Source organism: Callithrix jacchus, chromosome 3, assembly GCF_049354715.1.
Source record: "Callithrix jacchus isolate 240 chromosome 3, calJac240_pri, whole genome shotgun sequence".
Taxonomy (NCBI): domain Eukaryota; kingdom Metazoa; phylum Chordata; class Mammalia; order Primates; family Cebidae; genus Callithrix; species Callithrix jacchus.
Genome location: NC_133504.1, coordinates 50,707,542 through 50,724,765, shown reverse-complemented (window position 1 = coordinate 50,724,765; position 17,224 = coordinate 50,707,542). Strand labels below are relative to the sequence as shown.

At 39.2% G+C, this 17,224-nt stretch overlaps 1 protein-coding gene across 7 annotated transcripts in view; it reads right to left on the bottom strand.

The window, feature by feature from the left end:
* Window positions 1-17,224, bottom strand: part of SLC10A7 (solute carrier family 10 member 7) — a 291,318-nt gene that overhangs the window by 16,243 nt on the left and 257,851 nt on the right. For 4 of the 7 annotated variants that reach the window (XR_013532873.1, XM_035292871.3, XM_035292872.3 and 1 more), the window contains one exon: window positions 14,962-15,035. Coding sequence is in view for 5 of the 7 variants with exons in the window: in XM_035292871.3 (XP_035148762.1) it covers window positions 14,962-15,035 (74 nt within the window). In the remaining 2 variants the exon portion in view is untranslated. Of the gene's footprint in view, window positions 1-8,574; window positions 13,668-14,961; window positions 15,036-17,224 lie in introns of those variants that run through there. The other 3 variants (XM_035292873.3, XM_078366445.1, XR_013532874.1) reach the window with 2 other exon arrangements.

The following is a 17,224-nucleotide window of genomic DNA, read 5'->3' as shown; positions in this document are numbered from 1 at the left end:
CCAACATGGAGAAACCCCATCTCTACTAAAAATACAAAATTAGCCAGGCATGGTGGTGCATGCCTGTAATCCCAGCTACTCAGGAGGCTGAGGCAGGAGAATGGCTTGAACCTGGGAGGCGAAGGTTGCGGTGAGCTGAGATTGCACCCTTGCACTCCAGCCTGGGCAACAAGAGAGAAACTCTGTCTCAAACAAAAACAAAAACAAAAACAAAAACAGAGTAAACTAGTCTAAATGCGGTGGTTCTCTGCTGCCGCCACACATTAGAATCATCTGGGTAGCTTCTAAAAACTATGCTGCCTGGGCCTATCCTGACAGATTGAGTTAATAGGTGTTGGGGTGGGTCCTGACATTACTAGTACTGCACAGCTCCCAGGTGATTCTAATGTGAGCCAGGTTAAAGAGCCAGGTCTGGTATTCAGGTGGAGCCAGAGGACTCCAGAGGTGGACAGATGAGCCACAGTGCGCCCGCTCTGCTATTAAGAGAACTGGAGTGAGTTCTTTAACATCTCTGAGGCTTGCTTTTCTAGTTTGGACAATGAAATAAATCACAGCTATTGTGCAGGGCTATTGTAAAGATTATATGCGCTAAAAAGGCAAATTAAGTGCTTAATGCAGTGCCTAGCACATGGTACGAAATAACTGCCAGACCCTTCTTTCAATACTTGAAAGTGTCTTCACATCTACTTTCTGATTTAATTGTCACTTCAACCTTGTGGGGTAGGAGAAGAATAAGGGCTTGCAAGTTTGGGTGTCTGTAGGTCTGGCTGATTTAGACTTGCATAGCATTTCATTATTAAAATAATCCCATATCATCTCTGTTCTCTGGAGTATCTCAGGTTCTCAGTCCATGGAGCTATTTTCTCTACACACTCTCTTAGTGATCTCATCCAGTTTGATAGCCTAAAATAACTTTCACAGGCTGCAAACTTCAGCCTGGATCAGGATTCCCGACTCCACTGGATGTCAAAAAGACATCTCAAACTTCACATGTGCAAATCCAAACTCTTGATCGATTCCCACGTCACTTTCAACTGCTAACATCTGCTCCTCTGCAGTCTTCCCTAATCCAGTAAGTGGGTCCTTACATCCCTCAGGCCAAACATCTTTAATTCCTTTCTTTTACATACATATCCAAAGTCACCAGCAATTCCTATTAGTTCTGTGTTCAAAATATCTTCAACTCGAAAGCTTCTCAACTCTTCCACTCCTATTACCTTTGACCAAACCACCCTCAACTCTTGTCTGGATTAAAGCCTCTTTCTTGAGTCTTCTTTTCTCACTGCTGCATCCTCCTACCGAACCCCAGCCTACTTTTAACAGAGCAACCACAGGGATTCTTTCAAAGAAGTGAGATCTTGTCTCTTGTCAATTCAAAACCCTCCAAGGGCTCCCCTCTCATTCTGAGTAAGAGGCAAGTCCCTACAATGGCCAGTAAGGCCTACAACATCACTGGCCCCTCTCGTTACCTTTCCCCTGTCTCCTATCTCTCTCACTTATTCTTCTCCCAAGACTGGCTTCCTCCTCCTTCCTCCAACATGCCAAATGCACTGTTGTCTCTGGTCTTTGCCTTCACTCTTCCTTCTGGTTGGAGTCTCCTTTCCCTACATTTCCACAGGCTTGCTCCCTATTTCCTTCAGGTATTTTGATCCAATGTGCCCTTTAAGGCTAAATCCTTCCCACCTCCACCCTGGCACTCCTTATTCTTTTTGTTTTTTTCTCCATTGCTTACCACCATCTGATGTGCTGTATATTCAAGTGTCTGCTTATTCCCACTAGAAAGGAAGCTAGATGAGGGCAAGAACTTTTTTGGTATTTTGTTCACTGCTGTACCCCTACAACTTAGAGCAGGGCCTGGCACATAGTAGGTTCCAAATAAACACTTGCTGAATGAATGAATGGATGAAGTAGATTATGTTTTAAAAGCATCTTTTCATTGGCATTGCATAGAGCAAACTTGTAGCAAAGGCAGCTCTGTCATAGCTACAATTTCATTAACATGCTCAGCTTCAGCACAGATGACATTCCAGATCAGCTGGCTTCCTGGGGTCCCAGAATCTTTTGAGTTGTGTCCAATTTTGCATCTCCTCCTGCCCCCAGGGTAACTTGTCAAAAACCTACTGGGTACCCCACAGTTTGAAAAAGTGGGCAGCTAACTTTAATTTCTGGCTGGAGTTGTTTGGAGGGGACTATAAATGGGGATATAGAAGGGAAGAGTGTTACCCTTGTTTTGCAGCTGTAGGCTCATGTATTCTTTACTGTAAAGAAGCATGGAGCAGACTGTCATTAAAGACACTCAACCTGGTTTATAGTGTCTGGTTCAATTAAGAGAACTTCTGGGAAGAGACGTGATCAAATAAATAATTGGAGAGATGCAACTCTGAAAGGACAACTGTTTTTCATCGATCTCTGTTTGCAAGTTGAAATTGAGAGATACGAACTTCAAGTGGATGGGCTCTCCTGGGTGAGAGTCTTCACTTCAAACGCAGTCAATGAGTATTGTTTTGTGATACACATTTTAGTACTGCTAGAGGCAAACTTTCTAAATATTAATAATAATAATAAACAAATCCCTCTGCAACTGACAGTGAGTACACAGATGAACAGGGATTTCCAAGAAACAGGCTGTTCTAATCTTCTGGATGTGGCAGAGGCTTCATCAGAAGGGACAAGCTGCAGAACAACAGAAAGTGTGCCCCTCATTTCTTTGGAATTTCCCTTTCAGGAGCACTGAGGGCATATGGGTTGATTATTAATGTGTAAAATTAATCTCTTTAGAGTTACCTCTATTATAAGGTGCTTATTTTTTTAGTTTGAAATTAATATGAAACTTTGGAATTAAAAGCTTCTAACACTAAGAGCTGTCATTAGGAAACACGGTGACAAGGATTCAATATACTGTGAGGTGCCACTGTACTATGTGGGATTTTTCATGTCTCCTTGCTATTGAGCTGTAGGTGACAACTGCAGGTAGAGCTTAGCTGCAATGAAGCTGACACATGCAAGCACTTGGCCCCTCTTGTTCCTGCTCCATCACTCAGGCTAAGCGAGCAGCAGACAGCTAACACGCCACTCCTAGGTGTTTCTAGAGGGCTGGGTGGTGTGATAGAAAGGACGTAGGCTTTGAAATTAGAGACATGGGTTTATATTCTGACTGTGCCACCCACCAGCTATGTAAGCAGATGATCTTACCCTAATCCCCCTCAGTTTCCACAGCTGCCTCAAATGAGGTTAAAATAACTATCTCAAATGGTGGTTGGAGGTTTCAAGTGAGACAGTGTATGGTAAGTAGCTAGAATAGTACATGGCATAGAGTGAGCACCTCCAAAATGATAGCTATTAGGATTATTATTGTTGTTGATGTCATTATTATTATAAGAAGTAGCATTACAAAATAGTATTAGAGGGCTTGTATTTAGCAGTCTACCAGGACTGGCCAGGGTGGGGCTTGTCACTGAGATCATTCAGGATGAGGTGTGCAGCATTCTAAAACACTACAGATGGTGATGCTGTGGACTGCCCTAGGAACTGAAACTCCCTCCGGCTGATGCTGCCCAAACCCCCACTGGCCCTCATCTGTCTACAAGCTCTGTATTCTTGGTAAGTGCTCACCATCATATTTGGTCTACTGCCCCTTTCAGAGCACTGACTCCTGGGAAGTGGTGATTCCATCACTTGTTTTCTTTCCTTTCTTTTTTTTTTTTTGAGGCGGAGTTTCACTCTGTTACCCAGGCTGGAGTGCAATGGCGCGATCTCGGCTCACCGCAACCTCCGACTCCTGGGTTCAGGCAATTCTCCTGCCTCAGCCTCCCGAGTAGCTGGGATTACAGGCATGCACCACCATGCCCAGCTAATTTTTTGTATTTTTAGTAGAGACGGGGTTTCACCATGTTGACCAGGATGATCTCGATCTCTTGACCTTGTGATCCACCCGCCTTGGCCTCCCAAGGGGCTGGGATTATAGGCGTGAGCCACCAATCTTTCTACAGTAATTGTGAGAGTTTTTTTAAAAAATCACATAGATTCCCTTTCATAAAGGGATTTGTATAAGAATAACTCTCAAATGGTATTCTGAATTTATTTTAAATATGCTTCAGTTTTGCCCTCAGCTTACCAGGAAGACACGATCTTAAAGAAAGCAAGCCCCTTTTGGAGTGAATGCTAGTAGGTATTTTGGCCACTAAATGGGTGGATTATGCCTTTTTTTTTTTTTTGAGACAGAGTCTCACTATTACCCAGGCTGGAGTGTGGTGGCATGATTTCGGCTCACTACAACCTCTGTCTTCCAGCTTCAAGTGATTCTCTTGCCTCAGCCTCCCAAGTAGCTGGGATTACAGGTGCCTGCCACCATGCCTGGCTAATTTTTGTGTTTCTAGTAGAGATGGGGTTTCACCATGTTGGCCAGTCTGGTTTTTGGAAAAATTACTGCTTATTATTATACGATACTTAGTAGTATGTCATGAGCAGTTACGTCTTAAGGAGCTTCTTTTGGCTGATGATGTAATATGAAGTATTTAAAAGTGAGGTATACTGTGGCCATGCTAAAGTAAGAAAAACAACCAACTGCTCAGAGTTGACTGAAACTGGTTCCTACCATCATCAGAATGCACTGACACGAAATCTGACTGAATGTTCTGCTAGATCAAAGCTTCCTTAAGAATCTGGGTGCATCAGCTAGCATATTTGAAACCTGAGAGGTGACTCTAGATGTCAATAATGGATGGCTTTCAAACTTTAATATGCATGATATCCTCTTTTGAAATGCGTTACATGTGTTGGACGCCAGGGTTTTATCCTTAAAATTCAGAATCAGTAGGCTTGAGCAAATCTGTTTTTTTTTTTTATTTTATTTCTTTTAGGAAACAATGAGCTATAATTTTGAGGATCACCCTTTGAGAAATGTTGATCTATGGTGTCCATTCAAAGGGCTCAAGATTCTAAAACTACATACTTGAGCCCTTCAAAATCAGAGAATTATTGAACAGTAGAGCTAGAAGAGCCCCAGACATCAGCTGGTCTGAACTTTTCATAACCAGTCGACCACAGGGTTGAGATGTTTCATAGCACAGGGCTCTTTCTGCAGAACTCTCACTACATACAGCTCAGCATGGTGGCTAAGAGTTAGGCCTGGGCTTCATTTCTGGCTCTACCACTTGGGATCATGTGACTTGGGCAAGTTATGGATCACTTGGGAACTTCCCTTATCTAGTATAATTATAGAAGGCATGCAAGCTGGTGCCCGCAAAGTATTTATGGGAAGTGACCTACATCAAGCTGGATTCTTTCTAGTAGATAAGGTATAGTGGCCAAAGAAAGTTTAAGGTAGGTGAAACTTAGCTATACTACTACAACTTTGCCAGCAGGTTTTAGTGTTTAAAAAAAAAAAAAAAAAATATATATATATATATATATATATATATATAAAACTTAACATATACTAGTAGTTAAACACAAAAATATTTTGTGCAACCTACCCTATAAAATGGCAGTCTCAGCTTGGACCTTTTACATGCTCTTATAGCACCTTGCATGAGAGGGTCTCTCAAAGGTACATAGTGACATTCCAGGGCAGAATTTGGTCACTCTTCCAGTCAGCTTCAAGAAACCACAGATCCTCCCAACAGTAGCTGGACACAAAATGAGGTAGGGATCACTCTAGCACATCCCTGAGGGTTTCATATGCAGACTATGGGATTTTTTCATATGCAGATTTTTTTAGCAAGTGGCAAGCCTCTCTCAAATTTTTAGGCAGTCCACACATTAATGAGAACCCATCCATTATATTTATCTTACAAACTAACAAGTCAGTAATTTCACCAATCAAAACCTGTTTCTGAATTCACTGTGTTAATTAGTAAGGTCTCTGGTTGACAGAGAGAAATAACAAAAGTATTTGTTGTAGCTGCCTCTGGAGTGTTTCCTTTCTGATAAAGTTGTGGCTGAACACTACAGTGAGAATTTTCTATTAGAGCAATTGGCTGTTCCTGGCACTGAAATCTAAACTAACGAGTACATACATAATTACCACACTGTCCATAGAGAAGCATTTTAAAGTAAATTACTTATGTAACTAGCACTTAACACAATGTTTACCTATTAAATACCCAATTAATGTTTGCCACTATTATTATTACTATTGAAAACATGTTGAATAAATCAAAAAAGGTATAAAAACTCTGTTACATAAGCTGAATAAAATAATAATCTAAATAAAAGTAATCTTACATTATGCAAACCAAGAATCACATTAAGTCTTAATTTAGCTCTGCTTCCTACATGGTATCAGAAATTTGGGTTGAAATTCAGTGAAGGCCTGGTGCAATGGCTCACACCTGTAACCCCAGTGAGAGGCTGAGGTGGGAGAATCACTTGAGGCCAGGAGTTTAAGATCAGTCTCAGCAACAGAATGAGACCCTCATCTCTACAAGAAATTTTAAAAAATTAGCCAGGCATGTTGGCTCAGGCCTGTAGTTCCAGCTACTCAGGAGACTAAGGTAGGAGGATGGCTGGAGCCCAGGAGTTGGAGGCTGCAGTGAGCTATAATCATGCCACTACACTCCAGCCTGAGTGAGAGTGAGACCACCATCTAAAAAAAAAAATGGCCAAAAAAGGGATAGCAGAAACCAAAGCCTACCTGGTAACTATTTGAGGAAGAAGATAAAACCTTCTCCCTAAGCAAGATATAAAGCAATCATTTTTAGACCTTGGATTACAACCATTAGTAAGCTGCAAGATCAATTCTGGATCACACTGTAAAATATATACATATATATATATTTTTGTAACTTCCTTTATTCTTTTTGTTTTTTCTTTTTTAATTTTTTATTGCATTTTAGGTTTTGGGGTACATGTGCAGAACATGCAAGACAGTTGCATAGGTACACATATGACAGTGTGTTTTGCTTCCTTTCTCCCCTTCACCCACATTTGGCATTTCTCCCCAGGCTATCCCTCCCCAGCTCCCCCCTCCCCCCACTGGCCCTCCCCTTTCCCCCCCCAATAGAACCCAGTGTTTAGTACTCCCTTCCCTGTGTCCATGTGTTCTCATTTTTCATCACCCGCCTATGAATGAGAATACGTGGTGTTTCATTTTCTGTTCTTGTGTCAGTTTGCTGAGAATGATGTTCTCCAGATTCATCCATGTCCCTACAAACGACACAAACTCATCATTTTTGATTGCTGCATAATATTCCATGGTGTATATGTGCCACATTTTCCCAATCCAGTCTATCATCGATGGGCATTTGGGTTGGTTCCAGGTCTTTGCTATTGTAAACAGTGCTGCAATGAACATTCGTGTGCATGTGTCCTTATAGTAGAACAATTTATAGTCCTTTGGATATATACCCAGTAATGGGATTGCTGGGTCAAATGGAATTTCTATTTCTAAGGCCTTGAGGAATCGCCACAGTGTCTTCCACAATGGTTGAACTAATTTACACTCCCACCAACAGTGTAAAAGTGTTCCTATTTCTCCACATCCTCTCCAGCATCTGTTGTCTCCAGATTTTTTAATGATCGCCATTCTAACTGGCGTGAGATGGTATCTCAATGTGGTTTTGATTTGCATCTCTCTAATGACCAGTGATGATGAGCATTTTTTCATATGATTGTTGGCCTCATATATGTCTTCTTTTGTAAAGTGTCTGTTCATATCCTTTGCCCATTTTTGAATGGGCTCGTTTGTTTTTTTCCTGTAAATCTGTTTGAGTTCTTTGTAAATTCTGGATATCAGCCCTTTGTCAGATGGGTAAACTGCAAAAATGTTTTCCCATTCTGTTGGTTGCCGATTCACTCTAATGACTGTTTCTTTTGCTGTGCAGAAGCTGTGGAGTTTGATTAGATCCCATTTGTCTATTTTGGCTTTTGTTGCCAATGCTTTTGGTGTTTTGTTCATGAAGTCCTTGCCTACTCCTATGTCCTGGATGGTTTTGCCTAGATTTTCTTCTAGGGTTTTTATGGTACCAGGTCTTATGTTTAAGTCTTTAATCCATCTGGAGTTAATTTTAATGTAAGGTGTCAGGAAGGGGTCCAGTTTCTGCTTTCTGCACATGGCTATCCAGTTTTCCCAACACCATTTATTAAACAGGGAATCCTTTCCCCATTGCTTGTTTTTGTCAGGTTTATCAAAGATTGTATGGTTGTAGATATGTTTTGTTGCCTCCGATACCTCTGTTTTGTTCCATTGGTCTGTATCTCTGTTTTGGTACCAGTACCATGCTGTTTTGATTACTGTAGCCTTGTAGTATAGTTTGAAATCTGGTAGTGTGATGCCCCCCACTGTGTTCTTTTTGCTTAGAATTGACTTGGCTATGCGGGCTCTCTTTTGGTTCCATATGAAGTTCATGGTGGTTTTTTCCAGTTCTGTGAAGAAAGTCAATGGTAGCTTGATGGGGATAGTGTTGATTCTGTAGATTACTTTGGGCAATATAGCCATCTTCATGATATTAATTCTTCCTAGCCATGAACATGGAATGTTTCTCCATCTGTGCCCTCTCTTATTTCGTTGAGCAGTGGTTTGTAGTTTTCCTTGAAGAGGTCCCTTACATTCCTTGTGAGTTGTATTCCAAGGTATTTTATTCTTTTTGTAGCAATTGTGAATGGCAGTTCGTTCTTGATTTGGCTTTCTTTAAGTCTGTTATTGGTGTAGACAAATGCTTGTGATTTTTGCACATTGATTTTATATCCTGAGACTTTGCTGAAGTTGCTTATCAGTTTCAGGAGTTTCTGGGCTGAGGTGATGGGGTCTTCTAGGTATACTATCATGTCATCTGCAAATAGAGACAATTTGGCTTCCACCTTTCCTATTTGAATACCCTTTATTTCTTTTTCTTGCCTGATTGCTCTGGTTAGAACTTCCAGTACTATATTGAATAGGAGTGGTGACAGAGGGCATCCTTGTCTAGTGCCGTATTTCGAAGGGAATGCTTCCAGTTTTTTGCCCATTCAGTATGATATTGGCTGTTGGTTTGTCATGAAAAACATATTTCTAAATGTAGGTTGTGGTTAAAAACATATGACGAGGATGAGGAGGAAGGGAGCATGGGAGTATCAGGGCGAACATCTGGCATATCACTAAGATGAACGGTAGTTGAGGGTCAAGCTGGAGATCTTTCAGAGAAGTTTTAAAGCTGCAACTTCATACTTGATGTCTAGAACCCTGGGGACTTTCTATATTTTGATTATGAAGTCTAGATATGCTAGCAATGATTTTCAGATACCAAATTCAGAATACAAAATCCAAACCAAAAATAGTTCAAAAATCTCTAAAGACTATTACTGTATCACTTTGTATGAGAACTTACATTTCTCTCTTTCTTTATGTGGATCAGAAAATAGCAAAAAATGAAAGACACTCCCTCACTTTTCTTTAGCCTGGCGGTAAAAATCTATTAGGTCCATAATTTTAGCAGCATCTTTAAGAATCTGTCAAATGGCAAAGACTCCCAAACTGCCTTTCCTCATGGAACTGTAACTCTGGAAGAAATTGCATGACAGAAATATATATGGCTATACTCCAAAGATAGTCTTCTATTTTCTGTCATTCCTCTGGATTTCTATTTCTACTTTAATGGGTCATTGTGAAACAGCACTTGTGGCTCTTAGTTTGCAAGAATGGGGTCCAGACAGTGTTGCCTCATGAAAGGTAAGCCTGGCTCACTACATCTACTTTAAATAGAATATAACTTTTTATTAATAATAAAGAAAATGTAAGAAATGAGTACCAGTTTATGACTGGGCCACATAGAGATATATGTTTATGGGAGCAATTATAAATGTACAGTATTTTAAAACTGTCTTATAACAGCAGTGTAATCAGAAATAATTTTCTTTTTTAAACAATTCAAACCCAAAACCAAGATTGAACATTTATAATACTTGGAACCAGTGGAGCAATTTTTGGTCTTCCAAGTGTTTTTATGTTTTATAATCCAATGTAGTTCTGGAAGTTAGGAGGCCTGGGATATAATTTCTGGGATATGATCTGGGATAAGTTGAAAGATTTTTTTCCTATGTTTTCATTTATTTGTATGCACAAGAAGGCAACAATTACTGACTTGCTAATATTCAAGATTGTTTAGGTAACATTATTTACAGGGTTAAGAGCTTTAAGTAATTGTTGCATAATTGTAGAGTAGTTTTATTAAGAGTCTTTATGTGCCAAGTAGAATAGGCTTTGTATGAAAATAGCACCAGAAATGCAAACCTTTGTATTTCAATTCAATTTCCTCTTGATAAAATGACTCAAATGTTATTAAATGAGACTTTGAGCCCAAGTTGTAGATAATTTTTTGACATTCCTAAAAAACTTCCAATCAAATGGAAAACAAGATCCTTTTAAGATTGTGTTTCTCCTAAGAGACTTTGGAGGGTCTGAAGATTATTTTTTAACCTAAAGAGGTTAAAGAAGAAGCTACAGTGATATTTCCTTTCCTGTAATATTTTAACATTATTTACATAACTATTCCTTTCAATGACTCATTTCTTTTGCACTTATAATAGTGAAACTTGTTATTTCATAGAGCAGAAATATCAGTCACAGACTCACAGAAACTTAATACTGGAAGGAATCTCAAGTATCATTTTGCTCATCTTCTCACTGCATGGATGAGGAAATGAGGCCCATGGCAGTTAAGTGATTTGTTCCAGATTTTGGGGAGAGAAGTGGAATACGAATCCAGACTAGATTCAGAATATGCATTTTCTACTCTTTCTGGAATCCTCTGTCTACCAGAAAGCTATATTCTTTTAGCTTAATGCATAGTTTCTTGTCATAGTTAAGCTGTGTAACTGCAACTAGACCCATACTTAAGTACATATAAACAATGTAAGGAATAGTTGCCTTGATTTGCCTTTGTACACAAGTGTCTGTAAACAACAAGATATATGGTGAACTTTTAATAAGCATTGATAATGATACTCTACTTAATATTTAAGTGGCATTCATTCAATTCAGAAGTGCTTTTGGAAATAAGAAAAAATTTGGAGTCTCACCATTGGCTGCCAATAGTCAGCTGACATACTCTGAGGTTATATGCTTTCAGTTTGCTATTTAAAAACATTAAAAACTAATACAAACATGCTTAAGGACCTCAAATGCCCTGAAACATTTGCTTGCTAAGTGTAGGGAGAAAGTTTTCTGCACATATTGGAACTCTAGTTAAGCAAAGTTATTTGAATACTCAAAAGAAAAAGATAATTAAGATAAAAGTAAAATACCAATTCCACAGGATATCTTGGATTGAATTCCTTTCTTGATGAGATCTATTGACTGACTGTGTACTGAGCCATTATTAACTAGGATACAAGCTGTTCTTCAATCTCTGCTATGTAAAATATCTTTTCATTATTACACAAAAATTGCCATCAATTGGGAGAGTTCATGCTTTTATGGCAACCCACAGCAAGTGATGCTGTCCTGACAAATATAAAATTACCTCCAACCCCGAGCTGAAACTATAGGAGAGCAGCAAACAAGCCCTGTAGTATTGTTTTAGATGAAGCACAGTGATAGCTCTGCACTTCCTTCAGGCCTCCTCTTTCTTCCTGAACGAACTCCAGGGAATGGCATCATGTCAGGCTTTCCAGATGGATTATGTGAAGCCATAGCTCAATGTCATTTTCAATAGGAAGCCTCATAATTAAAGGTCAAATAGTCACTTCATCCGCAATCAATCAATAGAAAAAGTACTAATACGAAGAACTAATCAATCAATGGCAAATGCACTAATAAAAGCAATGAATCAAATTCAGCATGTGTGTAGATGCAAGTACATGAAAGAGACTGAGACAGGGCAAAAGCAAGAACAATAAAATAAATTGAAGGTGTATACAAGGGATATTCAGAAAGCTTCTCAAGCAAGAGTTTTCATCTTTGGTTCATTAGTTACATGGTTACCTCTTGGCCTGCAATGATTTATTCTTAAATACAAATACTAGATGTAATAATGAATGGTATTTTGTTTCACTTAAATGTATTCTATATGAGATGTTAAAGATGTATATATACATATATACACACACATATATAAACAGAAGAAATATGACAGTGACTACAAAGGGAAAGATGCATTTTAAAAATATACCAAGTAGGTAAATTACAATGTGTTATATTTCATCTTCATGTAAGTGCTAAGAGAATATATAACTGTAAATGATATTATCTAAAATTTCCCCTTGCTTTCTGGACTATGAATTCTTCATACTCCATGTGACGTACTTGCATTTCCATGCAGGGATGTTGATAATGTGGGGGCTGTGCATGTATGGGATCAAGCAGTATGTGGGAAATCTCTATACATATGTTCCACTGCATTCTGCTGTGAACCATAAACTGCTTTAAAAAAATAAAGCTTATTTAAAAATAAAAACAAATGAAAAAGAATTTCCATTAGAAATATTATTAGCCTGTATCTCAGGTCACTATCATGGCCTATCCTCTGTACCAGAGATGTGAGGTGACCTCTCACCAGTAGAGGGTGACATGTATTGGATCTTGTGAAAATGGATACAGTAAATTTATAATGCTTAACAAGGCCATTCTAGCGTTAGCATCTAAACATCCCTTGCTGTATGTGGAAATAGGGGTGATCTATCTGAGATAAGGGAACAGCAAAGAGGACATGTTTATGAATACTACTTAAGAGACTACAAGACAGAAGCCAAATATGATCAAGGGATGACAGAATATTGGAGTTAGAAGTAAAATTACCTAATCTTAGAACAAAGGAAACTGAGGCCCAGGAAAATATCAATGGAAGAGTGAGGCTGAGTATTTAGGTCTTATAATTCCAAGAGAGCCTATGTCTATCGTGTTCTAAAAGTAGCTAAGGATTTATATACATGATTATGTAGATGCCACACTAGTACAGCATCTTATCAGAGGATCTATTTCATGGTAGAACACTGCGAAAGCAAACAGAAATCCAATTTAACCCAACCCTTTTCAGCAAAACAACTACTTCATAGCACCTGTTTGCCTGAAAATCAGCTTTTGGAAAGTATGAAGGACAGAAAAGTTTGACTTTGGGATTAAAAAAAATAAAAAAGACAAAAAACCCTGAATGGGTGGATATTCTGCTGCTGTGTGCTTCTTAGGTATGCTTCTTGCTCTTTGTTCAGTACAACCAGCTCTAGCACAGAAGAACATCATAGAGAAACAGAGAAAACCCTTTTTGGTTTTCCTGACAAAAGCAAGTCCTTAAATGTATCCCATAACTTAAAGTAAAATTAAAAAAAAAAATAGTGGGTCAGGTTTGCAAGCCCATTGCAGAAATGTGGGAATGTATTTGGTGCAGCCACGGTTCAGCCTGTGCTCTAAGGATACAAGCTCATTCGGTCCCTGTACTCTGTACATCTAGACTCACTAACTTTTATAAAAGTCCCTAAGGTTTTAGAAGACCTGAGACACCAGACAGTACATGACAATAACACACATGGGAAAGAAGTAGATGATTTCCTTGAGGTCAACAACTAAAACATGCTGGTTACATGAAAATCTCTAAGACCAGGGGTCAGGAGACTACAACCTTGGAAGTGGTAACATAGTTATAACTGACAGAATTATTAGTAATTGATAAGAGTAGCTACACCTTATAGAGTACTCACCAAGTGCCACGCAGCACAGCAAACTCTTGGATGGGCTATCTCGTGTAGTCCACAGGAATCTATTTACAGTATGATTATTGTACACATCTTGTCATTTATTGACTACCTATTATCTACCAAGTGCTATGCTAGGTACTTAACAAATTTTAACTTTAATCTTTACAACAGCCTTACAAAATAAGTATTATTCTGCCCCTTCTACAGATGAAGAGGCTAAGGTTCAGGGAGGTTAACTGATTTGTTCAGGGTCACAAAATTAGGATTCGAATATGGCTTCCAAGACTGTTTCAACTTCAATTTAGTGATGATTATAGCTACACAAATACAAAAATTCAGCAGTGCATAGACAGTATACATATAATTTATGCAAATAAGCTGAAGCTCTCAGTAACAACTGCTCCTTAAGGGTTTGTCCAATTTCTAAATCATTTTCCAAACTGTGTAACACTGACAGTAGACTATCAGACAAATATGTTTGGGATTAATAAAAACATTATGAAATGTCTCCATTTTCTAGTTCTCAGACTGAATTTCCTTAACATAAGCAGACTAAGAACAGTATAATGATTCTTCATTCTCTTAAGTGACTCACGTGCCAAAATGTAGAGAAATTTTTAGTATGAGTTTTTGCCATAACATGCCCACCACCCCAAGGAGTTTGTGACTGATGTGTATTTCAATAAAGCTTCTGATTACTTAATGACTTTTAATGACTAAAAACATAGATTCTGGATGTCTAACAGGTTATTGGGATAATGGCACTAATTGGATAAAACTAAGTAGAAAACAGCAGTTTTCTTCTTAATCCATTTTTGTCCATTAAATGAATACTTATTTCACTTTTAGTGCTAATCTGATTGAGTTAATGATAACTATATTGTTTCTTTATAGAAATAACATTCAGAAATGAGCATAAAACTAATGTCAATATCAAACTACAGTAATAACCTTATTTTCACCTTGCTCTAAGCTGCCAGAAAATATGTTAATCTTTTCCAGGGACAACTCTAGGGCGTTCCAAAGCAAAATTTTGTCAATTCCTTTTTTAGAAGTACTTTCTACAGCATCTCTACCTCTGCTCTAATGTTAAGGTTCTACATTCATAATCTTTCATGAGAATTGAAAACATGATTATAAGTTAAATTTTACAGTATTAATTTTGTCCCATAGAGATTTGTTCAATCAAATAACAGAATTTCAAAGCAATGACCCACCCTCACTTAGCTACTATCCCTTATCTAACAGCATGGACAATACCCCATTCCATTTAATTTGAAGAGTTCTTTGAATTTCAAAATCATAAGATATAACTATATGAGAGTAATAATATGATTTTTAACGTGAATCACTTACCCAATGTGAGGGATTTGTGTGTAGAACAGAAAATGATAGCAACTGTGTCTGCTGGTGTGAAACCCGAATTATTCCTAGGGGCAAAAAAAGATTTTTACAAATACTTTTATGAAAAGCCCATTTAACGCATCCAAAATCAAATGTGTTACCTACCTTTATGTTAACATCCCTTTGATCAATCCTGGTGACAGTAGTAATTCTAAACCCAAATATATAGAAGTGTCTTAATTTCTTTTTAGAGAACCACTTCTAAGTCATTTAACCATGAAAAGAAGAACAGTTGTAAAAACATGTGGCAGAGGTCTCCTAAGATCACGTATATAATCAGCCCCTGGTGCAGTACTGATTATAAAAATAATGGAACAGAGGGGAGGATCCAAGATGGCCAAATAGGAACAGCTCCTGAGTGCAGTTCCCAGCAAGAACAATGCAGAGGGTGAGAGACCACTGCATTTCCAAACAAATTTTCACTGCCCACAGACCAGGAGATTCCCGGTCGAAAAGTGCCACGAGTTTTCAGCATGGTGGTTTCACTGGTACCAGATTGGCATACAAAAACTCACACAAATCTGGGCAGCCATTTCAATTGGTGCCTGGAACACCTGGGAGACAGAGCCACCCGTTCAACTGAAAGGGAGGGGTCAGAGACAGGGAGCCAGGTGATCTGGCTCAGTGGGTACCACCCCCACAAAACAAGCAATCTGAAATGCTCTGGATTGAGAGTTTGGCAGCAAGCGCAGCTGGACCCAGGATGGTCCAGCTCAGTGGAGGGAAGGGCGACCACCACTACCGAGGCAGTCTGCATAGCAGCTGGGCAGAGCCTGCGGCAGCTCAGCAACGCCTCTGCTGGCAGACTGTGACTAGATTACTCCGTGTGGGGCAGGGCATCTATGAAAAAAGGCAGAAGCATGACAGGAACTTATAAATAAAGCCGACTTTCCTAGGACAGCGCACTTGGGAAAAGAGGTGGTTATGAGTTCTGCTGCAGCAGACTTAAAAGTACCTGCCCAGCATTTCTGCACAGAATAACGGAACTCCCAGCACAACCCATGAGCTCCTATAAGGGAAAGATTGTCTCCTCAAGCTGCTCCCTGATTCCCATATACCTAAAGAGACACCTCATAACGGAGAGCTCAGGCCGACATCTGGCAGATCCCATTTTGGGATGAACATAACAGAAGAAGAAACTGGCAGCAACCCTTACTGTTCTGCAGCCCCCGTGGGTGATCCCCAGGCAAGCAGTATCTGGAGTGGACCTCCAGCAGTCCTGCAGAAGAGGGGCCTGACTGTTTAGAAGGAAAACTAAGAAACAGAAAGAAATAACTTCATCATCAACAAAAAGGACATCCACTCAGACACTCCATCCGAAAGTCACCAACTACAAAGACCACAGGTAGATAAAATCACTAAGATGGGAAGAAACCAGTGCAAAAAGGATGAAAACACCCAAACCCAGAATGCCTCTCCTCCTCCAAAGGATCACAACTCCTCATCAACTAGGGATCAAAGATGGATGGAGAATGAATCTGATGAATTGACAGAAACAGGCTTCAGAAGGTGGGTAATAACAAACTCTTCAGAGCTAAAAGAATATGTGCTAACCCAATACAAAGAAACTAAGAACCTAGACAAAAGGTTAGATGAGATGCTAACTAGAATAAACAGCTTAGAGAAGAATATAAACGACCTGATGGAGCTGAAACACACAGCATGAGAACTTTGTGAAGCATACACAAGTTTCAATAGCCGAATCGACCAAGCAGAAGAAAGGATATCAGAGATTGAAGATCAACTCAATGAAATAAATCGAGAAGGCAATATTAGAGAAAAAAAAGTGAAAAGAAATGAACAAAGCCTCCAAGAAATATGGGATTGTGTGAAAAGACCTAATCTATGTTTGATAGGTGTACCTGAATATGACAGAAAGAATGAATCCAAGCTGGAAAACACTCTTCAGGATATTATCCAGGAGAACTTCCCCAACCTAGCAAGACAGGACACCATTCAACTCCAGGAAATACAGAGAACACCACAAAGATATTCCTCAAGAAGAGCCACCCCAAGGCACATAATCTTCAGACTCACCAGAGTTGAAATAAAGGAAAAACTGCTAAGAGCAGCCAGAGAGAAAGGTCAGGTTACCCACAAAGGGAAGCCCATCAGACTCAGAGCGGATCTCTCCGCAGAAACCCTGCAAGCCAGAAGAGAGTGGAGGCCAATATTCAACATCCTTAAAGAAAAGAACATTCAACCTAGAAGTTTA